Source organism: Peromyscus californicus, unplaced genomic scaffold (assembly GCF_007827085.1).
Source record: "Peromyscus californicus insignis strain IS unplaced genomic scaffold, ASM782708v3 Scaffold_3__1_contigs__length_106647218, whole genome shotgun sequence".
Lineage (NCBI taxonomy): Eukaryota > Metazoa > Chordata > Mammalia > Rodentia > Cricetidae > Peromyscus > Peromyscus californicus.
This window is the reverse complement of record NW_026294551.1, coordinates 41,801,254-41,825,801: the sequence shown is the minus strand read 5'-3', so window position 1 is coordinate 41,825,801 and position 24,548 is coordinate 41,801,254. Positions and strand designations below refer to the sequence as shown.

Genomic DNA, 24,548 nt, shown 5'->3' with positions numbered 1-24,548 from the left:
TTGAGGCCGTAGGACTCCAAGGACGTTGTCTATAAAATCTAAGGAGGGGTCATTAAAGGGAGGTAGCTATAGGAATCCTAGGGCAATATCCATGGAACTTCCATGAAGAACGACCCTTCCAAAGAACGACTCTTTGGGTCTGGACTTCAGGAGAGACATCTGATCTGGTCCAAGGGTGGTAGGGTGGGAATCATAAAAAAGGGTGAACTCACTTAGGGATATGTGTGATATCCCCCACCGTAGATATCTTGGAGTGCCCAACATGTAAGGGTGAACAAGGCATGAATTGTTTATGAAGAGGCCCAAGGCCAAGAAGGCAGAGAGGTGGAAAGAAGATACGGGTGGTCAGGAGTGTGACAGGGAAGGTATGACCATCCATCCACATCCACGTGAGAACCAAGACGGGACAAAGACTGAGGAGGAGGGGTTGGGGAGACGGCTTAAGCATGAGGACCCGAGTTCAGATTCCCAGTACCCATATAAAAAGCTGGACTTTATGGCCAATGCTTATAATCCTAGTACTGGGAGGATCCTGTGGGCCCACTGTCCCACCAGCCTAGCCAATCAGTGAGCTCCAGATTCAGTAAGAGACCCTGTCTCAAAAAATAATAAGGTGTAGAGTGAGATGCCCAACATGGACCTCTGGCCTCTACATGTGAGCACGAGTGTGCCCATGTACATATGCATGCAGCACACACACACACACACACACACACACACACACACACACACACACACACATCCTGAGCATTAACCTTATTAACGAAGGGGTTAATGTCAAAGATTTCGTGTTCAACCTTGCTGAAGGGAAGTTTCTGTGGCGCACTGGGCTTGAAAAGGAAGTGAAAGAATCCGCCTAAACAAGCATGGCAGACTCTTCAGGAAGAAGATAAGAGGGAGAGACGGCAGGGCTGAGGCAGGGGCACACACACAAAATGATATTTATCTATAATAAATGGGCACATTTTATATGACTTTTTGGGAGTCTTCCAACACAGCTGGACATGGTACCTAGCTCATCACATCTCATCAACAATTCCTTTAAGAGGTCCTTCTCACCCCTCCCTCATTCCCTGCCATTAACTCCATCTTGAGGAAAAACAAGCTCATATCGTACAGAAAAAATGTTGAAAGCCTGGGGGAAATCCAGAGATATTCCTACTTTGGGGGATGCATGGTAATGGTGATTAAGTAGCTAAGCTGGTAGATGCTTAATTGATTCTTATTTTCAGTCTACTTGTGGGAAACAATGTACCCTGAGGATGTACGGGGAGTAGCCACACACTAAGCTGTCTCCCCTTCTGGAACTCTCCCAATGCCTCAGAGGCATTGGATCCAGCTCCAGCTCCAGCAGTTTGGAAGTCACTGAGGACATGTACAATAAATCCTCTCTACCGCCTTGAGAGACAAGGGAAAATACAACTGGCCAAGCCTCCATTTCTAATGGGGACGGTGAAGTGGATACTAAGACCATGGGCTGGCTGTCAGGTTGACAAATGAGTCTTCTCTTTTGAAAGGCACACGGGAAGTTGAATTCAGAGGCTCCACAAGAACTGTCACAAGCCAGAGGTAGGCACCTCCCACCCAGCAGCTGGGCCTTTTTATTTTGGGGGTGGAGGAGGATAATGTTTCTTATGATCCTCAAAGGGTTTCCCTCCATATGCTGGAAACATAGCTAAATACTAAAGCAAAGAGGAAGGGTGAGAGCCTTCTGATAGGAAAACCTGACTGTCAGCCACACCGGAATTAGCCACAACCTGAAGTTGTTGTCAGGGTGTCTGCCTGGGAGGCCAGCGCTGGACATGGTTTGATAGCTTGGTACTTTCACATGGGTTTACTCAGTCACCAGAGTTGCATATCTGCTGCCAGGATAGAACCCCATTGCCTGTCTCTGGTGGTGGAGGCTCTGGGATATTTATTACAGGGGCCCCTGAGCTACCCAAGGGAGCATTTTTCAGGTAGGGACATACCTTAGTTTAACTGGGTTTAAGGCAAATGCACATTTAGAAAAGCAATCTTTGCTTCGGTATTTAGCCAAAGAGCATGCTCTTTTGTGATTACAATATAAATAAATAAATACTAAAGCGTGTGTGTAATTATGCGTGGGCGGGAGGACTTTTACTATATGAGAGGACTTTCTCACGCTGAGCACTGGTTCCTCCCAGTCACAAGTGCCACTTAAGGGCCCCTGCTCTGGAGTCAATTTTCCTCGTGTGAATCATACTGACCTTCCAGGAATGGGCTTTCTGTTCCACTATCTTGTCACCTCTGGCCTACTTGCAAGGTTTCCTGGCACTTTGGGTTGAAGTAACAGCATCTTGGATTGTGGGCAACATGGCTGCCATATTTCCCCGATGAGCCACAGAGTAAGTATTTATCAAGAAAGAGGATCACTTCCCATGGTTATGGGAGACCCAATTAATTCCCCAAATGAACCTCCCGTTTTGGCAATGACAAAATGAGAAAAGCTCATTTTGAAATGAGAAAATGAGAAAAGAATCATGCCATCTATGACATTCAATGTTTGAGCACCAGGGTCCCTTTGATAGAACAAAGATGTACAGCTGAGGGTCAAACACCAAGCTATACTTGGCCTGACGGGATTTCTTCCCCCTTTGTTAAAACCAACACCCACCTGTAGCTTCTAGGAGAGCAGAAACTTCGTCTGTATTGTTTGGCACGTTACCCCTCCCCCTGCTGCTCCCCCTCCCCAGTAGCTGCTCAACAAATATTTGCTGAACAAATAAATAAAACAAAGCCACGTTATAAAAGACATGAAAAGCTGGAAAAGAAAATGAATCATTCATAATTGCCCCACTGTGGGTATTTTGGCTTATTTCCTTCAAGTCTTATTTCCTGTGAATATGCTCTTTTCTATACATGTAAACATAATGTATTATTAGATTTAGCTCTGGGATGTGTTTTTGTATTTCTCTATTAATATGAATGAAATGATGAAACGAGATGATGCGGAAATGCATTGAAGACTATAAAATGTTTAACAAATATCTTGTTATTAGTTATAATAAGCGGAGAAATACGGAAATGAATGAGGCTGACTTGCCATTAGTACTCTGCAGCACAAACAGCCGCTCCGCCCTTGGACGCTGCAGATAGGTTTCTCTTCATCCTGCTCACCATGGGGAGCCCCTCTGTCTCATCTTGGCAAGAGAAACACTGACTTAAGCTTCTTAGGAATCATCTGCTCCAACTCCCCACCCAGCCTAGAATTTTCTTCCATGTCACGGAAAGAGGATGAGCAGAGGAAGCCTAACCATGTCTCTCAGTCTGCTGAAGAACAGCCTCCACCCACGCTCTCCTCTCCAACCTTTGCTAGCGGAGAAAGAAGTTATGGCTCACCTGCTGAGGAGCACAGCACACTTGCTCTGTACATGAGCAAGGTAGACCCCAGAGGGCTGTCTCGGTAGGCACATGCAGCAGACCACAACACCAGGTTTGCTTGGGACAAGTCATAACCGTCCTCTTCAGCATCCAAGAACTCCCTGGCACATCTATTGACCTAACCCATGCTTGGCTCTTTAAAGCCGTGTGGGCTTGCTCCCCCTGTCCAAAGGAATGCTGCTGCGAGAGCTCTCCTTGCTCACATCCCAGCCTCTTCACTGGCTCTCCATCTCGACCTCTGTAGGCCTGAACTAACACTGACCCAGTTTCTGACAGCTCATGGCTATATCCTCAGGGTGGCTCTTACCCCCCCCCCCCGAAGGGGTCACTCTGAAGAAGGCAAAGTGCTGTCAAAAGAATGAACCCTTCCATTTATGTACCCCAGAGGATGGATGGGGACCAGTCTCCCAGGCTCTTTGTGGGGAGAGGAACCCCACTTCTGTCAGCACCAGGAGCATGCCCTGATGGCTTTCACACGGACCACACCCCGTTTGGGTTTCTACAGTTTTTCACGTCTCTGACTCTGCTCAAGTCCTTTCCATAACCTTTCTTCGTCGACCCTCTAACTCCCAATGATCTCTGTACAAATCCAAGCTGAGGGTCATTTACTCTGGACACTTGGCTCTATTATAGAAGAATACTGCTGATGGAAATGTGGCTTTGTTTACATCTGGCAGGATCCAGGAGCCCACTGAGGCTAAGACCTTAGGCTTCAGGCTCTCTCAGGCTGCCCGTCTGTCTGTCTGTCTGCCTATACTGGGCAATCCAGAGTCTCACTCTTCTTGATTGTCACATCCTTAGCCCAAACCTTGGCCCAGCTGTCCATCTTGAGTCTTTCTTTGCCCCCACACCACTTATCTCCATCTCTGGGGGCTGTGGAGTCCAGAGTCTATGCCCCTGCCCCCAAATTACCATCCCTGCCACATACTGCAGTGGAGGCTGACCTTGGCCTAAACCAACTGACCAGGCGTGTGCACAGAATACAGCATGTATGAGATGGGCAGTACTAACACTTCCTCAGAAACTTAAAAATCTTAGCTAGTTTATTGACGGATCTAAAGCCAGTTTTTAATTCAGAGTATCACTTTATAATGTGGCTAAAGAGCTGTGATCAGCACCAGGCGAAACTGATCGCACTCTAATAGCAGAGTCGAACTCTAATAGCACGGTGGGCTGAGTGGTGTGACTTCATCTTCAGGCTCTGCAATCATATCTCCCTGTCTCACAGAAGGCATCAGGAGCCTCCCACCGCACACCCAGGAAGCTGTCTCGGGTGACCTGGCTGGGGACTCCCTCTCACTCCAGGCAAAGCAAACAGCAAACATCCAGGAAGTTGGAGAGAAATCATGCTTGTCTCTGGCTGTTGGGCTTTGAGACTGCCTCCCTACTGAGAGTCCGAGCTCTCCCTCCTGAGATGTTAAAGCCCACTTTCGACATGAGTGGTGCCAGCCCTCTCCCTGCTTCTCTGCAGATCCCGCTGGCTGGGTGGGGCTCTGCCCAGGGCTACATCAAAGGGTGGGCGGGAAGTCCACAGAAGAGGCTTCACTCTTCTTAGGTAGGGAGGGCTAGCGGCTGCTCCATCCCTTTTCCTTTGTAGGCTACTTTGAATTTCGTTAATACAAATGAGAAGACTATCAAACTTGGCTTAGTGGTTTGTTTTAACATTCACTGGCAAAAACTAACTAACTGACTAACTAATAAAAGGAGTGGTGGAATGTTCTGGGGGGGGGGAAACTCAACCATTCAGTGAAACAAAAAAGTAAGTTACACTTCTTGCACAGGTGACTTTGGGAGTCAACAGAAGGTTCTGGAGCACCGGTGAAGACATTTACTTAATATTTTCTCATTTCTCCTCCACATGCTTCTGAGGTAGCTGGAGTAACCTGATGACCCATGATCTGGGGAGCATGGGGAACTTACCCTCTGCTCTTGTGTGGCCACGAAGGTCTGGAACCCCGGAGCCACCCCAAAGCCCAGCTCTTGGATGAAAGGCGGCTCAGACTGACTGTGGATCTGAACCTTCACTCCTGCTTCAAACGTTGTTTCCTCTGAAAGAACAAATATGGACAGAGCCGTGGGTCAGGGACAGCAGGTGCTCATGGGATCCTGGGGCTGGGCAGCTCTCAGGAACACTAAAGGTGTGGTAGGAATAATGGCTCCACATCTTCAGCACTGAACCCTGAGCCTGGGGCTTTCCATAGAGATGGGACAGTGGAGGATCTTGAGACAGAGGGCAACCTGCATTGTGTGGATGGGTTCAGTGTAGTCGTAAGGGTCCTCCTGAGAGGGGACAGGGACCAGAGTTAGAGAAAGAAAGCATAGAGGCCATGCTTCTGGCATTAAGCATCTGGCATTAAGTCACCAGCTAAGAGATGGATGAAGTTTCCAGAAGATGGAAAGTGCCAGAGCATGGATTTCCCTGCAGAGCCTCCAAAAGCAACACAGCGTACCCTTGTGGACAGTCTTGGTTTTATTGGTTTTATAAGCCTATGAAAGACTTTAGAAAGTGTGTGTGAGTGTGTGTGTGTGTGTGTGTGTGTGTGTGTGTGTGTGTGTGTGTGTTGTATATTATATGTGTGTGAATAGCTCAGCCATGTGGGAGCCTGTGGAGGCCAGAGGCTGAAATCAGGATGTCTTTATCAGTTTCTCTTCATATCATCATCATCATCATCATCATCATCATCATCATCATCATCACCCATTACTATTTTGAGACAGTACCTCTCCCTGAACCTGCTGCTCAGTATTTCTGCTAGGCGGGATAGCCCCTGAGATCTAAGCGATTTTAAGCCACAAGTGCTGGGATTACAGGTGCACACCACCACATCCAGCTTTTTTACATGGGTTCTGGGTAATTGAACTCATGTCTTCATGCTGGCATAGTACTTTATCTACTGACTCATCTCCCTAGCCCAGGACCTTAGGACTTTTTATCTTTATTGTATGTATGTATGCATCTATCTATCTACCTATCTATTTTTTTTTTTGAGACAAGGTCTCACTATGAAGCTTTGGCTGTGCTGGAACTCATTATATAGACCAGGCTGGTCTCAAACTCACAGAGATTCACCTGCCTCTGCCTTCCAAGTGCTGGGATGAAAGGTGTGTGCCACTACGGCTGTCTAGAATTTTCTAAAAATATTTATTTTTATTAAAAATATATATATGTGTGTGGTATGTGCACATGAATGCAGATACAGAAACCAGAGGATCTGGAGTTGAAGGAGATTGTAAATTACATGCTGTGGGTTCTGGGTGCTCTTCCTCTGGAAGAGCAGTGCATGCTTTTAACCAATGAGCCATCTCTCCAGCCTGTGACCTTAGAATTAAAAAAAAAAAATTGTGTTGGTTCTGTTACAGCTGGAACATGAATCTAATTCAAGTCAATTAGGCTAACTCCCTGTCTCAGTCACTGTATTTGTAAAAGGTGATTATGAGATGAGTAACATCCCTTAGCAAGCTCCCATCCAGCCTCCTGGATAGAGTCTCTGAAGCTCTTATATTTTATTTACTAAATTCTTTCCTGGGCCATGAACAGGAGATGAGAATGTCAGGAAGAGAAAAACAGTGTGTAGAATTAGAAACGAAAACACAGGGCTTGCTTGAATGCCTGCCTCCTCTGAACTTCAAGAGATGGGCACCCAGAGCAGAGGCCACCCTGACAGCTTGGGTGGGAGAAATGGCCCTTGGCAGTGACTGGAGAGGCAGAGCCTGGCTTCTCGGTAAGTTGTGCTCACGACTGGTGGAGCGGAGCAGGCACCATGGGGACTGCATCAGCTTACAGATGAGGTTCTAAAGTACAAACCTGTACAGCTCTCCTTCGGCTTATGAGAGCCTGGCTCCGCAACCCTGCCCTCCCACCCCCACTTCCGGCCTTGCTCTGGACACAGTTCTGTTCCACAGCCCATGTGGTCAGGCCTCCTAAGGCTGCCTGGATTGGCTGTTGCTGGTTCCTGTAGCACACACACACACACACACACACACACACACACACACACACACACACACACACACACACACAGATCTCCTGCCTCAAATGGCCTTCTGCATTGTCCAGCTGATCCTTACTGAATTTGCCTTGAAGGCCCTCAGCCCCACCCAAAACAACTCCTGTATCCATATGCCAGAGCTTCTGTCACACTCTGTGTGGCACACTCTTATCTGCCTGTCTCCTTGCTCAGACTGCAGCATCTTGAAGCCCAGAACTGAGCTTGTCTGTGGGTCTCAGAGTCCTTCACCAGGACACCCAGGGGTACCTGTTGAATGAATGAGTGGGTACTCTGTAATTGAAGCATATCCGTTTACTAATAGGCAAGGGCAGTCTGGATTCCAAAATAAATGTTTCAAAAGAAAAGAATGAGGAGAAGGTGGGTACCTGCAAAATGGGGGGGAACTGGAGTAGAGGGTGGGGATTAGGGAGGGAGGAAGGATATATCAGTGCTGGGTCCATGGCTTAGGGAAAGTTTGGGGGTGCACCAAAGCTGCCAGAAGAAAAGGGCTGGGGGCAACTACAGGAATATTAAGACTATAGAATGTGTGGCAGTCACTGACTGAGGCAGTCTTGGTCTGTGGTTTGGAGCTGGATAAGACTCCAGGGTCAAGGGTGTATGGACAGTGGGATCCAGCAGGCAGAGAGAACTAGAGAAAAGATAGGAAGCACTGTCATAATTTAGATAAGGGATCCAGTGGCTGATATGGGGCTTCATGAAAAGAGGACCTTTGCCAGGATAGGGCTTCATACCCTGGAAAAGAATCATAGGCAAGCTATCTATGTATACACCCCTCCTCCTTCCTGTGGGTCAAGTGTTCCGTGGTTTCTTTACCCAGGTTTCCCTATCTGCGATTGTATCAATGAGAATGGCCTCCATAGGCTCATCTATATTTCAATACTCCGTCCCTGGTTAGTTGAACTGTTTGGGAAGGATTATGAGGTGTGGCCTTATTGGAAGGAGTGTATTACTGGTTGTGGAATGTGAGGTTTCAGTCACTCATGCCATTCCCAGTTAACTCTCTCTCTCTGCCTCCTGCTTGTGGATCAGGATATAAGCTCTCAGCTACTGCTCCAGCACCACCATGCCTGCCTGCCTGCTGCCATGCTCCCTGCCACAAGGGTCACAGACCTTCTGAAACTGTAAGCCCCAAGAAACTCTTCTATAAGTTGATCATGGTGTCTCTTCACAGCAACACCAAGTAACTAAGATGCTATCCAAACACCCATACACACAGGTTCCTGTTCACCTATGGTTTTGGATCACCTGCTCACTGATGGTGAGATACAATTCCTCAGAAGAGGACACTTTATTTACCCCCCCCCCCCCAGCCCCTGGCCTCGACCATGGCTGGTATATTCTCAATGAAGGTTTTTAGGACAGGGAGGAACACTGAGTGATAGAAGGGTATCCAGTGGTCCACTTACGGCAGCTCTGCTCTCTAAACTCTGCCCAAGACAGGGACCGAGGAGCCCAAGCACAGGCCAAAGCAATTGAGAACAGTGGGACGCTGAAGTCACAAGGATGCTTGTGCGGCGAGGACGTGAATGATTTCAGGGAACCCTGGGAAGGAACTGGCAGGCTGCCCGAATTTGTTTCCAGCTAGTTGGAGCTGCTATACAACTGGGCTTAGGAAACCTTCTAGCCAGTAGAGACAGGCTCAACGCACGGCTTGTGGCCTCCAGGAAGAAATGAGAAATGAAGCTTTTCTGTTGGAAACGCCACGAGTAATGGGCAAAACAATCAGCCTGGGGAACCTGACCAGTGAGAACTGCCCGGGAATAATCAGACTGGGTTAGGGGTTTGCAAGAGGCCTTGGTTTATTCTAGAAGCAATAGTAGTTGTAGCAGAGAATAAAACCAAAGCAATCTCATTTTATTTTACATCAACAGCAACTGGATGGATGAGAGGAGCAGAAGATGGATGACTGTCTTTCTCTCTCTCTCTCTCTCTCTCTCTCTCTCTCTCTCTCTCTCTCTCTCTCTCTTTCTCTCTCTGTGTTCATTGCATTCATGCTGTATGTACATGTTTATACGGGTGTGTGCATGTATACATGTAGGTACACCTGCACTATGATCATTGGGTGTCTTTCTTCAATGCTCTCCAACTTATTTTTTAAAAAGCTTTCTTTCTTATCACTCCCCTCTCCTGTGTGTGTCTGTGTCTGTGCGTGGGTACATGCATACCCATGGGGCCTAGAGGCACTGGATCCCCCCTGGAGCTGCAGTTATAGGCTGTTTTGAGCTGCTCAACATGGGTGCTAGGAACCAAGTCCAAATTTGAGCCTTCTGCCAGAGCAGTGCACACTCTTAACAATTGAGTCACCTCTCCCGGCCCTTCAAACTTAATTTTTAGAGACAGGATCTCCTACTCAGCTGGAACTCCTCACAGACTTGATAAAACTAGCATGTCCAGAAACCTTCAAGGCTCCACCTGCCTCTGCTCTGTCAGCTCCAGCCTTACAGATGTGTGCTGTTCCGCCTAGCTTCTGTGTGGGAGCCATAGACCCAAACTCAGGTTGGCGAGGTTGCCTCACATTTACCAACCGAACTGTCTCCTCAGCTCCCAGTTTCTGCTCGTCTAGACTAGTGCTGTGCAGAGGGAACTTCTGCACGGAAGGAAGCATGCTCTGTAACTGTGAAGTGTGTGGCTCCAGTGACTGAGAAACTGGACCTTTTTATTTTAACAAATGGAAAGAAATTGGCAGAGCCTCTCTGTAGCTAGTGACTTCCCGGAGAGCATGGTGCTGGCTCATCCAACCACGAGCCTTCTCAGGGCTACAGGAATGATGGTGATTCCACCAGCCACTATTCTGCCTTCTTGAATAGCTTTCCCTGTGTCTCCTTTGTCCACACAGGTTCTGGGCTACTTGGGTGTAGGTCTGAACAGCAGACTCCGGTGGATTTGTGGGTGGATCAAGCTGTAGTCCGAGGTCATCCAGCTCGGCTTTCCCCAAGTCTCGTTCTCATGTCTCTAGATAGATTTTGCTTCTGTTCCTCCTCCCTAGAGCTGCCCTTTGTTTCTCTCTGCACTGTTCTCTAGATTGCCTTTGAATGGCAGCCCACTCCAGACCCTGCTCCTCTGCCCACCCTGGGTTCTAGAATACTTATTGAAATTACCTAGAGAGATCATATATTCTCTCTCTCTCTCTCTCTCTCTCTCTCTCTCTCTCTCTCTCTGTGTGTGTGTGTGTGTGTGTGTGTGTGTGTGTGTGTGTGTGTGTGTGTATGTGTGTGTGAGTGATACCTAGGATGAATCTAGGATGAATCTATCACTAGAAATTCTGACTCAGGCATTATAGGAAGAACCAGGAACCTTCACTTCCAGGTCATCTGAGCCACATTTGGAGAAACAGTGATAAAGCCCAGAGAGAGAATGACTTCCCAAGGTCACACAGCAAGGTAGGGGTGTAACTAGGGCTTAAAGTCAAGTCTCTTGTTTTTTGTTTCGTTTTTTGGTCTTTTTCGAGATAGGGTTTCTCTATGTAGCCCCAAATCTCTTTAATTTTAATCTAGCATTCTTTGTGTGGTTCATTCAGTGTGAGCAGGTGCCCTGAAGCTCTGGGGGTCTGAACGGGGAGCGATGAACAAGCTTATATATATATTTCATTGTCAGATCCCCAAGTCTGCCAGTACAGGGCTGACACAGAGCAGAGCTTCATAAATGTTGAATGAACAAATGAATGAGGGGCTAACCTCCACATATGCCTGGCCCTGGGACCTGATGCCTCCACCTAGGTTCTGGAGGAGCAGGGAAGCACCAGTGCCTGGGACCCACAGCTCTCACCTGCTGAGATGGCAGGTGGGACAGCCTACATAACAGCCACCATGAAAACAGTAGCTGGGACCACCACATAGAACAAAATGCCAATGTGGGCCCCTTGTTGAAAAACAGTGTAGGGGTTGGGGATTTAGCTCAGTGGTAGAGCACTTGCCTAGCAAGCACAAGGCCCTGGGTTCGGTCCTCAGCTCTGGAAAATTAAAAAAAAAAGAGTATAAAAAATAATAGGATGCCAACATTTACTTATAAAAATACATTCCAAATAAAAACCCCCAAGAATTCCCGGGTGGTACTGACAGCACCACACGAAGCTGGTGGCCCCTTCTGAGCAGGGATCCAGTGTGCCTGCCCTGATAGCCCTACTGTTGCTCACATCACTCTGTCCAAATGCTACAACACTGCCCCCTTCAAAAGTGCAGGCCCCTCGCTCTGAGAAGGATTTGTTTACACATCCTTGAACACCGGGATTCAAAGCCTCAGAGATGGAAAGGCTGAAAGAGCAGAGACAAAAGGAAAGCTCCCCCACACACAGCCTTAGGAGCCCATGCTCACTGGGATGGTGCTGAACCCCAGATAGCTGAACATGAACGATCATGCTGAATCACCGGGAGGAGCATGGCTCCACAGAGTTCAGCCTGCAGAAGCCAGCCTTCTCTGGGAGCACGGCCTGGCATGCACCAGGTGAGATGTACCTGGGGAGGTGTTTTCTGTGTGCGCAGAACGGATTTGGGAGCTCTGCGGGAGGAGGCAGGAGCGACGGGCAGAATGCATAATGGGGCAGGGAAAGTACACGGCAATAAAGAAGCTTAAATCTTTAATCTTTGCAAATTACAGGAAACACGCGGAGGAAATAAGCACTGGAGAGAAGGAGGAAGAACGCGGCTCTGAAAAGCGGAGGGAATTTTCTGGGCTCAAGCAAGGGATGTGTTGCTACAAAGCGATTTTGTTTTGGACAAAACTGACTTTATTACAGTGACTATGTAGGGGGTTTTGGGGGGAGGCAGCTTCAAGGGCAGCTTGAGACAGGAGGATGGCACTCTAGAGGAGATGTCTCCCAGTGCAGGATGGCCTTTGCAGGATAGCTGCTGCTCACTCACTCCTGTGCCATGTCTCCCCACTGCTCTCTGCTCTGGGGCGGGAGTGGGGTTATTGAGGCTTGGACTGGGAATTTACTGGTGGTGGATTCTCTCTTGCCCTCTGGCATCTGGTCGAGGAGGTAGTCAGGGAATGATGGATCAGGTAGAAAACTGGTAGAGAGAGGCGTCTCAGGCTGGCGTGTTCAGCCCCTGTGCTGGCTAGTCATTTTGTCAACTTGACACAAGCAGGGGCCATCTGGGAAGAAGGAATCTTTTTTTTTTCCCCCCCGAGACAGGGTTTCTCTGTGTAGCTTTGCGCCTTTTGTGAAACTCACTCTGTAGCCCAGGCTGGCCTCGAACTCACAGAGATCCGCCTGGCTCTGCCTCCCGAGTGCTGGGACTAAAGGCGTGTGCCACCACTGCCCGGCGGAAGAAGGAATCTTAATTCAGAAAATTCTTCCTATAGGCAGTGCCACCCCTGGGCTGGGAGTCCTGGGTGCCATGGAAAGTAGCCCAAGGAAGCCATGAGGAACAAGCCAGTAAGCAGCACCCCTCATCGGCCTCTGCATCAGCTCCTACTCCCATTGGAGTTCCTGCCCTGACTTCCCTCCGTGATGAACTGTGAAGCGGAACTAAGCTGAAATAAACCCTTTCCTCCCCAAGTTGCTTTTGGTCATGGTGTTTTATCACAGCCATAGGAACCCTAAGGCGGCCCCTGTTTGCCAGGTCACTATGGTCAGCTGTTTGTCACTCTGGAAGGCCACAGCTCAGACCGGGGTGGTGGGGTGGAGGCTGGGAGTTTGGGAGAGCTCTCACTCTGCTCTTCGTTGTCTTTCTGATGCTGTGATAAAATACTCTGACCAAAACCAAGTTGGGGAGGGGAGGACAGGGCTTATTTGGCTTACAGTGACAGCCCATCATGGAGGGAAGCCAAGGCAGGGGCTTGAAGCAGAACCAAGGGGGCTGCATCCTCTCACATAGATCATTAATCAAGAAAATGCCCCAAAGACGTGCCCACAGACACATCTAATGTAAGCAGTTCCTCAAGGGAGGTTTCCTCCCCCCACGTTAGTCTGTGTCAAATGGGCCCATGTTCTCTCTGACTTCTGACAGCGGCTCTCTCCCCTCTTCCCTCATGGGCAGTGTCCCTCCCTCCCTCCCTGTTCTCAGTCCCAGACACTGAGCACCCCTGGCGCTTTTCAAAGCTTTTCCTATTCTTTTGTAAATAGTCCTGGATTAACCTCTCCTCCTATTATCCAGTCTGAGGGTGCTCCTGAGTTCTGCCTAGGTTCTGGTTGGTAGAGCCCCCATGGAGTCTCACTTAACTCCTGAGAGACAGTAGAGTTCCCACTGGGCCACTATTCCCAGAAGAACTGTCATTTTGTTGGGGCATTCTTAAGGGTAGAAATCTCTCTCTCTGTAGATTGTATCACCAGGCCTAGGTTCATACACACATCCCGCCACCTTCCTCTACACACCCCTTCAAGGCTCACCCCTGAGATGGTGCACCCCTTTCCCAAATGAGTGAGCCAGACGTTTTGAGCAGGCAGAAACGCATGGCTCTCCTACCTGGGGGATGAGAACCACAGAGAACCTGGGATGGATGGTGAACTGCTTGGAGGTTCAGGACTAGGCAGGGTAAAGTCAAATCCATCTCTCAGACCTCTCACAGGTTATTCACTTTCTGGGAGTCTCACTCCCCCGCTCTCCACAGAACCAATTCACAATCAAGCCCTGGCCTCCCTGCTCTTTACCTTCTTGTGTGTGGCTTTACTTAGACACTTGGTGCCTCTTGGTATCCCTGGCCATGTTCTGTGCTCGGTTTCGGTCCACTGAGCCTGTGTAGGCCAGGATCCTGAGCCTCTTGGGTTTTCAACCTTCTCTGGGACACATAAACCACAATACTGGTACGAGAATAGTAAGCTTTGGCTTTTCACAGACTAACTGGATTTTTCCAGTCATGCTGTGGCAGCTGCCTATGTCTCCATGGCACTGTATTTTATTCATTTTTTTATGTTATGTTCATTTTTCTGATGAAGAAATCAAAACCTAGGGAAAGTCACAAACAGGTCTAGAGCCTAGGGTTTGTGGCTGCAGAGGATTTTGGTGTGATGAGGTCTCTAGAACCTTCATCAATTCAACAAACTTGGCATTTTTCGGGTGAGAAGACTGGGTGGGGCTCACGGAGGAGGGAGTGGCCAGGTGGCAGCCAGATAGCACCAGCATCCAAACGTCTGGACTCCTCACATCCCTCTGTCCTTTATCAACTGGCCACATGACTCATTGCCCCCACCGATAACACGCCCATAGTCTGCAAGCTGGACAGGGATGGAGGGGAGAATATTTTAACTAATGGTGGGCTCGGCAGCTCCTGCTCCTCCATCTCTAAGTTCTGGGGAAGCTTGGTGAGAGTTTAAGAGTGACCGTGGTGCGGACAAGAGTCCCAGCCCTGGTCCTCAAGAGACCAGGTAGACAGGGACTGTTGAATGCTCTTTGAGTTCAACCAGAAGCATTGTTTTGGTATCTTTGCCTGTGCAGGCATTTGAGAAATCAGAGGGCCCCAAGATCTGGCAAGGGAGACAGGCAGGCTCATCACCAGACATTCAGGCATTGGAACCAATGATCCAACTGGTTTCCAGTCATGTGGTGTAAGAGCCATGTGGTCTCAGATAGGTTGCATTCTCTCTTTGGAGTCTTACACCCTTTTTGTTGTTGTTGTTAAACTGAAGTGGGGGCTGATCTACTGGTTAGTTTTAACTTTAACTTTCTGTGAGCTAGTGGCTGTGGTGCTCAAATATTTGAATACTTAGTCACCAGGGAGTGGAACTGTTTGCCAGAATTAGAAGGATTAGGAGGTGTGGCCTGGTTGGAGGAGGTGTGGACTAGTTGGAGGAAGTGTGTCACTGTGGGTGGGCTTTGAAGTTTTGAAAGCCCACCCCAGGCCCGGGCTCTCCTGACTGGGCCTGTGGATCAGGATGTAAAGCTCTCAGCTACTTCTCCAGTACCATGTGTACCACCATGCTGCCCACTATGACAATGATGGACTAAACCTCTGAAACTATAAGCAAGCCCCCAATTAAATTTAAAACCTCATAAGAGCTGCCACGGTCAGGCTGTCTCTTCACAGCTATAGAAAAGTGACTAGGATAAGGGTGATGTGTAAATCTCTTAATCTCACTGCATCTCATTTGAAAAAATAGATTTAAAAAAATAGACATGGCTGTTCAGAACTCATGTCAAGTCAGATGGGGCTGATTTTTTCCAAACCAGGAAACCATGAATGGCTGTCTATCTAAAACTGGAGTGTGCATGTTTGGCCTTTCTCTTTGCCCCTGCCTGGTAGGCAGACCCAGGAAGACAGAATCCCCGAGTAAGAAAAGCCAGATGGGCCAGAACAAGCCCCACTGCTTCCGGGTGACAGTTTGAGGCTACTCCAGCTTCTGGTGGAAGACAAATCAACACTGGCTCCCCTTCCTGAGTGGCTTCACCTGTCTGTCCTAGGCCACTGTGACATGTGAAGCATAGTGTTCTCACGAGTGACTGGTGATCTAGGAGGCGCTATTGAATGGCTACAAGAGTTTGGGGAAAGTTGCAAGCTCCAATCCCTCCTGAGGAGGCTTGGAACACACTAATATTTAAAGACCCTAGGACATCCTGGAGGAAAAATGTGACACTTGGTTGAACTGTTATCCAGAGCAATCTTTTAAATATATATTTCTCTCTCTCTCCCCTTTTCTTTCTTTTTCTTTTTTCTCTCTCCCTTTCTTTCTCTCTTTTTCCTTTCTCTCTTTCTCTCCCTTTCTCTCTCTCCCTCTCTCCTTCCTTCCCCTCCTTCCTTTCTCCTTTCTTTCTGTGTGTGACTGTGACCTTGTGTGTTTGTGTGTGTATGCACGTATGCGCAGCTGCCAATGGAGACCAGAAAAGGGCACTAGTGTTATAGGCAGTTGGGAGCTGCTTGATGTAGGAGTGAGGAACCAAACTTAGGTCTCCTGCGAGAGCTCTTAACTGAGAGCCATCTCTCCAGCCTGATACATGTTTCATTTTAAAGTGGAAAGGACCAAGGTAGACCCAGTTAGATGTGGATCCCAGTCCTGGTTTCAATACTTCTTAGCCAGGACACCATGGGAGAAACTTGCTTCCTGGCAGCTGTTAAATATATTAACCGGTGAAAAGGTTAGAATTTCCTTGTGTGTGTGTGTGTGTGTGTGTGTGTGTGTGTGTGTGTGTGTGTGTGTAGGAGGATCAAATAGCACCTTCTAAAATGCAGGGTCAGATGTCCATGCTGGAAAGAGATAGGAATGTTACATTTTGGTCAGGCAACCAAGAAGTGTGGCTCCACTTCGGTTTCTGTTAAACAGAATCTTGGCAAAGCAGGGATCAGTGAAGGGGCCAGGTATGGAGTTCATTCCAGTTTCGTTAGGAAAAGATTTACCCCAAGGATTTTTTAAAAAAAAATAACATGTTTCCCTATTGCATTTGGGCTCAGAGATGATAAATTGCTTGATAAGAAGGCTTGAAAGAAGGCTGATCACTGGGTTGGATGATCAGCACGTGGGAGACACCACCTTTGAAATGCCACTGGGGAGGCCCATGTCTCTAAAATTGTCGAGGCAGTTAGTGGATGAATATGATTCTATTTATGAAAATTTTGACAGCAGAAGTCAGGTTTGGTGAGGTTGCTGAATAGATCTTGTAGTGTATTGACCGATAAGTTTACACAAATTCAAAACCCATCCTAAGTGATACAGAATTCATAGCAACCTTGTTTGACTACTGTGTCAATCAGTGAATATAAAAACATGGAGGTTTTCATGTGTGGTGATCTAAGAGAAAGCTTTTGCTGTTCAGAAGGCTTTATCTAGCCTCTGTGTGGTGGGAGACAGTGGTTTAGGCCTGAGCTTTCTACAGCTGAGTGTCTGTGAGTCTCCCAGGGACCTTGGTGCAGTGAGGATTCAGGGCATGTCTTGAGATTCTGCATGCCTAACAAGCTACTAGCTGAGCCTAGGCTTCTGGATGACTACTGACTTCCAGACCTGCATTAATAATTATCGTAATAATTATTATCATTTGTGTGTGTGTGTGTGTGTGTGTGTGTGTGTGTGTGTGTGTGTGTGTGTGTGTTGATGTCCCAAGGAGGCCAGAAGAAGGTGTTGCATCACCTGAGAGCTATAGGCAGTTGTGAACAGCCCAACATGGGTGCCCGAACAGAACTTGGTTTCTCTGAAAGAACTGCAAGTGCTCTTAACTGCTGAGTCATCTTTCCAGCTCCCACATCTGCATTTTGGCAAAACACAGCAGGCCAGTTACCAGATGGTTTGGTCTCTACCTAGAAGCCAGTCTAGCACACTCTGGGCTCATCTTGGCTTTCTTCTCTATGTACTGGAGATTTCAGCAACCCATAACCCCACAGCCTCCTCTAACTCCCATGTATTGCTCAGCAAATGGGGAAACCAAGGTCATTTTTCTCTGCAGCTCCCCTGAGACACTCTTTTCCTCCCTTCTGAAACTGACTCCACCTCCCCTGTTCTCCGTTTTTATTCTAGTGATTATAGCACCTAATGACACTCACTCATGTTTCCTGACCACAATGTGAAGACTTGGCCACTCCTTAGACACTGGATATGAAAGGTGTAAGAAGAAAAGATTTTGAACCATGACAGAATCATATATGTATTCCTCAGAAAGTCTCAGGGTTGTGCACTCTTGAAAACCTAGCCTGGACCTTCGCCTGTATCCCTGCGATGCCCGAGCACACGGTGGGTGCTCAGTGAAGATTTTTTAAAGAGAAGAGATGAGCGTCAAGGGTAGATAGATCGGTTTCATCAGCTCCCTGGGTATTCTCTTTGGACTGCTGGCTGCCTGACCGGGACCTCTAGCAAGATCATATATGCTTTCTGCATCACACTGAGCAAGTCTCCAGCCAGATAAAAATCAGCTTGCTTCATAGATGCCTGCCTCCAACAGTGCATCTAATTAATAGCATCATTCCTCCTGAGTCTTCAGGCACCTGTGGAGATGCCCATCCAGCACAAAGCCCTTCTCTGGGAGTAAACGGGCCAGCTCAGCTGGTGGCTGCATGTCACTGTGCTCTGGACTCTCAGGATTCAGGCCAGAGTCACTGCCTCTTATTCTTGACGTCCTTAGGACCTGGCACCATGACAAGGGTTTTTACTGGGAGCAGAGATGCTGGAGAAACCATGGCAACCATCAGCCTCATTCCTGCCATGTCACATTTGTAATGGGGGGTAGGAAATGTACGCTCCCTGATGGCTGCCCAGGCCTTCCAGCGATGGTAAAAATTTATGGTTATTTTTAATTTAACTTTTATATTTATCAAAGCAGTCTATGTACATAATTTTAAAAGCTAAATGGTGCTGCAAGGCACTGAATGATCCATCTCTGCCTCCCCCCCCCAACTAAGTCCCACTCCTCCGAGGCATGGACTTTAAGCCCACTCCTTCAGCTGTGTTTTCTGTGTTCACGTTCATGTTCCACAGGCGACAACTGCTTGCCAGTTACGTCCCGATGGTACAACTTTGACGTGCTTTCTCCTGAGTTCTTACCATGGAAAATGAATATGTGGGCTTCTTCCATGGGATGCCTATGCATACTTCCTTTCTGGTCACTCTCAGAATATCAGGACGCAAGTATACGTTTTGGTTCAATTAGTGCTTAGCTTTTACATAATTATGACTATATAAATGTTGTCCCCAGTCCAGTCTTGTAACGTAGAAAGGCTTGTGTTTGTGTGATCTTGTGGGTGTGGGTACGTGTGTGTGGATGGATGGCACGTGTGTGAAGGTCAGAGAGTAACATCAGGTGTTGTTCCTCAGGTCCCTTCTCTCTTCTGTTTGAGACAAGGCCTCTCAGTGGCCCGGAGTTTCATCAAAGAGGTCATGCTAGCTGGCCATGGACTCCCACCAGTCCCCACCTTCCATCTTGCTATTGCTGGGCTTTTAACCACAAACCATTGTGTCAGCTTTTGGGTTGGGTTCTGGGGATTTGAAGTCAGGTCCTCGCACTTCTGAGGGAGGCGCTTTACTGACGGAGTCATCTCTCCAGCCCCCCAGATGGTCATGGTCTCTGTTTTTCTCATTTTCCCCCGTCTTTTGGTTTTGTGTGGCTTGGAGTTCTGCCTGCTAATCTCTCCTATCTCCTCTCCCTGGAACCCTGGCCTGGGAGCAGAACTCTGCAATGCCTATCAGGACGGTGGCCAGATCCACAAAAGTGGTCCCTCCTGGAGCCCACAGCTGCCTGCTCTGCTCTGGACTCACTGCCCCCTCCTCACACCTGCCCTTTGCTCCATCCACATCTGGAATTCTCCTTAAGCAGGGGTTCTCTGTTTCCAAATTCTCACAGGAGCCTCCTCCTGGCTTTATTCTCTCATCCTTTAGTAACTTTCTAGAAAAATCTACCCCAAACACATTTTTTTCTGAAGCCCAGTTCTGTGCTCACACCTCATTTGCAGTCTGGTGAGTGTAGGATCCTATACCAGACAAGAAGGATTGTGGCCTCACCTCTAGAGATGCTCTGCCTCCTGTGTGTGGTCCTGACACCTGATTTTAGACCCCAGGAGGATGACCATTTCCTTCTTCTCCAGAAACATTTAAGATGTCCTTTTTTATTTCTGCCAGCCCAGATTTTGCGAATGTGTGTCTTGGCCTATGTGCTCTGTCCCCACCACAGACAGGACTTGGTGACCCTACACAGGAAGAGTTGCATCAATTCCCTCTCAATGTCCACCGCCCCCCTCCGGCCCTTTGATTCTATCATTATAGAACTCCTGCTATAGAGATGTGGGATTTTTTCTGCATCAATTCTTTAATTTTTATGTTTTTTTCCTCTCCCATTTACATCTGTTGGTCTTTAAATTTTCACTTTTGGGGTAGAATTGTTAAATTTCAGCCTTCCTATAGATTGCATTTTAATATATGCAATCAGATTTCGATTTTCAATTTCTTTTTCTTCTTCTCAAAATGTCCCTTTTTAATATAGTCCTGTGCATCTGTGGTTGTATTATTGCTTCTTCTCTCTGCTGAGGATGCTAATTAAATCATTTTGATGCTTCTGTTTTGTGCATTTATTTTTTCATTTATTAAATACTATGTATTACTTAATATGACCAAGGTTCTTTTCTAAACCCATCATTTATATTAACTCATATTTCAACCTATCTAACAACATGATAGAGTAGATATTATCATTCCCAATCTAGAGGTGATAAAACATGCCCAGAGAAGTTAAATAGCTCACCTTAGGCCACACAGCTAGGAAGCAGCACAGCTGGGATTTGAACCCCAGCAATCTGGCTCTACAGCTTCTGCAACAATTTCTGCAATAATTTCTACCACACACTTTGTTTGTTCGCTTTTGGGTTCTTAGTTAGTGTCACCCCTCAAATGAGTGGTATCCCTCAAATGCCTGGCTTTGTGATTGTCCCTTCATGGGTAAGAGGTACTTAAAGGCTGTAGACTTTCTTTGTGGCTCTTTGGGGACTTGTCAAGAGATGTCACACAAGCATGATCTAACTAGGTCATTTAGCCTGAGCTCTCTAACCTGTCCTGACCTGTCTCTTTAGCTTCCAGGCATCCTCAGACCTCTGTGAGGGGTGGGTACAGCAGATAAGCCTGGCTGGGCATTCCCCTCTCAGTAAGTAGGATTTTGACTCCTTGTGCTATTTCCCATTTAGCGCCTCACCCTGTCATCTGCTGGTGAGGTGACCACCCCAAGCCCAAAGTCCATCTGTTCCAGTGTCACCTTCTGCTGGGGTGAGAGAGACAACTCTGTGACTGTTTGGGTCACAGAAAGATACTGGACGTGCTCACAAGTTCATCCCCCAGAATTGGGAGGCCCTGCTGGTCAGAGGTTGCAATCTACCCATGGCCTAGCAGCTCTCTCTGAGCTCAACAACATGGAGGACTCCCTCCCCATTGAGGCTTCCTGCTCTCTACCTGCCCTTATTTGGGGAAGGTCTCTAGGCTTGGAGGCCTGCCCTTATCTGAAAGTTGTCCCTAAGCCTGGATGCCTGATTTATCTCTTGTGTGACCCTTGGCATAGTTCCCTGCCAGAGCTTTTCCCCCTACTGCCCATATGGTATTTAGACATTGTGCTAAGAGCTTTACAATAGGATCGTGCTTCCACAGATGATAGCTAAGACTGGTACTAGGAGCTTTATAACAGGAGCGTGCTATTTAATGCAAATTAGGTGATTCTCCAGCTACTGTGCCCAATCTTATATATTCTCTATGCTCTGGAATAAAGCTGAGCTGACTCACTGAAGCTGTCCCCCAGAGAGCTATCTCCGTCGACCCATAAGCAGGACCCACGAGCCATCAGACCCTATTCCCTCCCCCCTCGTGGACCAGTGACTGATGATCCCTGAGGAAGAAAGAGAACCATACCCTAGACTTTAAATGAACCCCCTAACTTTACTTCAGCAGCGTATTGTCTTATTTAGCAGCTCTTGGGGGGGGCGTCTGGCCCCTCATTATCTCTGGGGGGGGGTGGTCTGTGGTGGGAATGATGGGGTCCTGGCTGATTTATCAAGGTTCAAATCAGTTACTAGCAGTCTCCCTGATTCCTATCTTCCACACTATGACATCTGCCATTGTCCCAGTGGGTTTACCAAAGACAGTGCCTTTGGTGCCCTCTGGGAAGGCTTTGGGAGGGAGTGTCTAATAAATTTGAGTGTTCAGCCCACTGTGTTTATACATAAATCTCTCCTGGCAGCTGCCCTGAGGCTCAGCTGCTCCCCAGGCATGTTGGGACCCCCTTTCTCCATCCCAGCAGGAGCGGGGTGAGATTCAGAGTAGCTCTATGAGCTGGACACAGGCATAGCATCAGCCATCATGTTCCTATCAGTAACCTCCAATCCCTCTCTAATCCCCCCTCTTTGATTTTTTTAGTGTGTGTGCTTGTGTGAGTGTGTGGTGTGCATGTGGGTGTGGGTTGCACATATGGAGGTCAGAGGCCAACTTTGGGTGTCATGCCTCAGGAGCCTTCTACCTTTTAGGTAAGACATGGTCTCTCACTGGCTGGAAAGGTCCCCACATAGACCAGGCTAGGCTAACTGGGTACAGCAAGCTTCCAGGAACATTCCTGTCTCTACTTCTCATCTCTTTATCTCTGCAATGACAGGCCTGTGTTGTCACACCCACTTTTTTATATGGCTTCTGGGGATCCAAACCGGGTCTCTCACATTTGCAAGGTAAGCACTTTACTGACTAATCTACCCCACCAGCCTCTCATCCAGTGGTTTTCAAACTGGGTTCCCCCGGAGCCCTGGAGCCCTGGGCTTTCCCGGAATGGACCAGGGTTGGCCATAGGGAGAAAGGGAGATAAACAGACTGGAGTCTCCACCTCCAGACGACCCAGAGAAGCTTCGCTCTCATCTCTTTTCTATGTGGGGAGCACCTTCCCTTCAACATAATGAATGATTCCACTCTTAGAAAGGCAAGGGGACCAGGAAGAAAAGGAGGCCGGGCAGACCTGTCACCATGTCTATTACCCAAACCACTCCTCTTCAGCTATTTTTCCAACAGGACTTTGACAGTGACAATTTGCACATTGAAAGAGTTTGGTGGATAGAGCATTGCTGCTCTGGGCTTCCGATGCAGTTTTAAGCTTAATTCAGCTGCTTCATCCACTTAACTAGGCTGCCCCGGGGGAGCTCACTCAACTTCTCCGGGACCTTGCTTCTTTTCGTCTTTCACTGGGCGCTGTAATACCTCATTACCAGGGGATCAGGAAGGGGTCATGAGACAGAATGTTTGTGGCACACAGTAGCTGATCGTTAATGCTTGTTTCATCTTGGCTCTGGCAGTATGCATAATTCAAGTGATTTTTTTTTTCTTCATCAACAAATACTTATTGTCCTGTGAGATTCAGATCCAGGCCTCTAGGGGCTTGTGTTTTAGTGGCAAGGGACAGACCAAAATAAACCAATAAATCAGTAAATCATGTAGCATACTTGAAGGTAGGACACGTTATGGATGCAAGGACCACTTAGTTGAGCAGGTGAGAGGTAAGGAGTGAGAGTAGGTGAGGTCACAATTGTAAAAACAGTACCCAGGGTATTTAGGCCACACCCAGTAGGTGATAACAGAGCAAAGACTGAGCAGAAAAGGCAATTAGCCAAGTAGGTATCTGAGTAATAGATTATAAATAGAGAGAATAGCAAATACAGATGCCCTGAAGGAAGACAGTCCTGGAGCACTTCAGAAGCATCAAGGAAAGCCAGTATATTCATTGTCAAGTCAACGAAGGAGGCATTAGGAGCACGGAGGACCCAAAGGATGATGGGGGCTGGCTTTACCTTGCTACAGCACAGATTTCAAAAATAATTCCTCTGCTCAGAAATACATCTGACATAATATCACATTCATGCATACTTAACACTAGGATTTGGGAAAATCAAAGCAGATTAAATTTGATTACAACAGTGTATTTTGCATTGAAATCAACCAGAGGTGGAAGATCCTGGAAGAGGGGGCCCTGGCTGTCATCTTTCTTGTGTTTGAGCACATGCACTAAGAACTGAAGTCCCCTAAGCAAATTCTGGTTTCTTCAGATACAGCCCCTCTCAACCCTCTTCCTGGCTCACCTCCTCCAGCAGAGTTCTCTGAGGGACTCCCTCCTCTCCACCTCCATCCAACTTCCTCAGTGTCTATTCAGAGTCCCCACTAGAAGGGCACTCAGTTGGGCCAATAACTACCTTCTTTGCTTTTTTTTTTTTTTTTTTTTTTTTGGTGTGTGTGTTTTTAATGGGAGATCAGTGGTGCAATCAAAGTAGTCTAGCTGGTGTGGCAGGATCTGAAACATAAAAATCTTAGTAACTGCTAAGAGCCACATGAATACATATATGCATAGAAAAAGCCTGTGTCTAGTGAGGGAGATGGGTAAGGATTCAGGGGGAGGCAGGTGAGAACAGCCAGGGTATAGGCACCTTGGTCCCAGCACTCTGAGCTGCAGCCCTCTCCTCCTGCTGGCTGGTGGTTGGAGCTTGTCTCAGATTCCGAGGGCAATGCAATTCTTTTGATGCCTGAGCGTGTTTGATTCAGGCTCCTCTCATGTGCAACCCAGATAACCCACTGCCTATTTCTTTTATCTTTGAAGTTACTCAGAGGTATCTACACACAGTTTCATTTTTAACAACCTCCCACCTGTCTTCAATTTAATTTCCGTTCGAAAACTCTGGCCGTGAAATCTGTACTTCTCTGGTCTAGGATGGCTTTTTCCAGAAGTATATTTTGTGAGCTCCTTTATGGAAAAGGAGGTTTCCATGGCCAAAGGCATTTAGAAA

General features: G+C 47.6%; 1 protein-coding gene across 1 annotated transcript in view; it reads right to left on the bottom strand.

Annotated features, from left to right (window-relative positions):
• Nucleotides 1–24,548, bottom strand: part of LOC128123458 (acid-sensing ion channel 2-like) — a 282,310-nt gene that overhangs the window by 68,590 nt on the left and 189,172 nt on the right. The window contains exon 3 of the mRNA XM_052759889.1: nucleotides 5,323–5,450. Coding sequence (XP_052615849.1) covers nucleotides 5,323–5,450 — 128 coding nt within the window. The remainder of the gene's footprint in view (nucleotides 1–5,322; nucleotides 5,451–24,548) is intronic.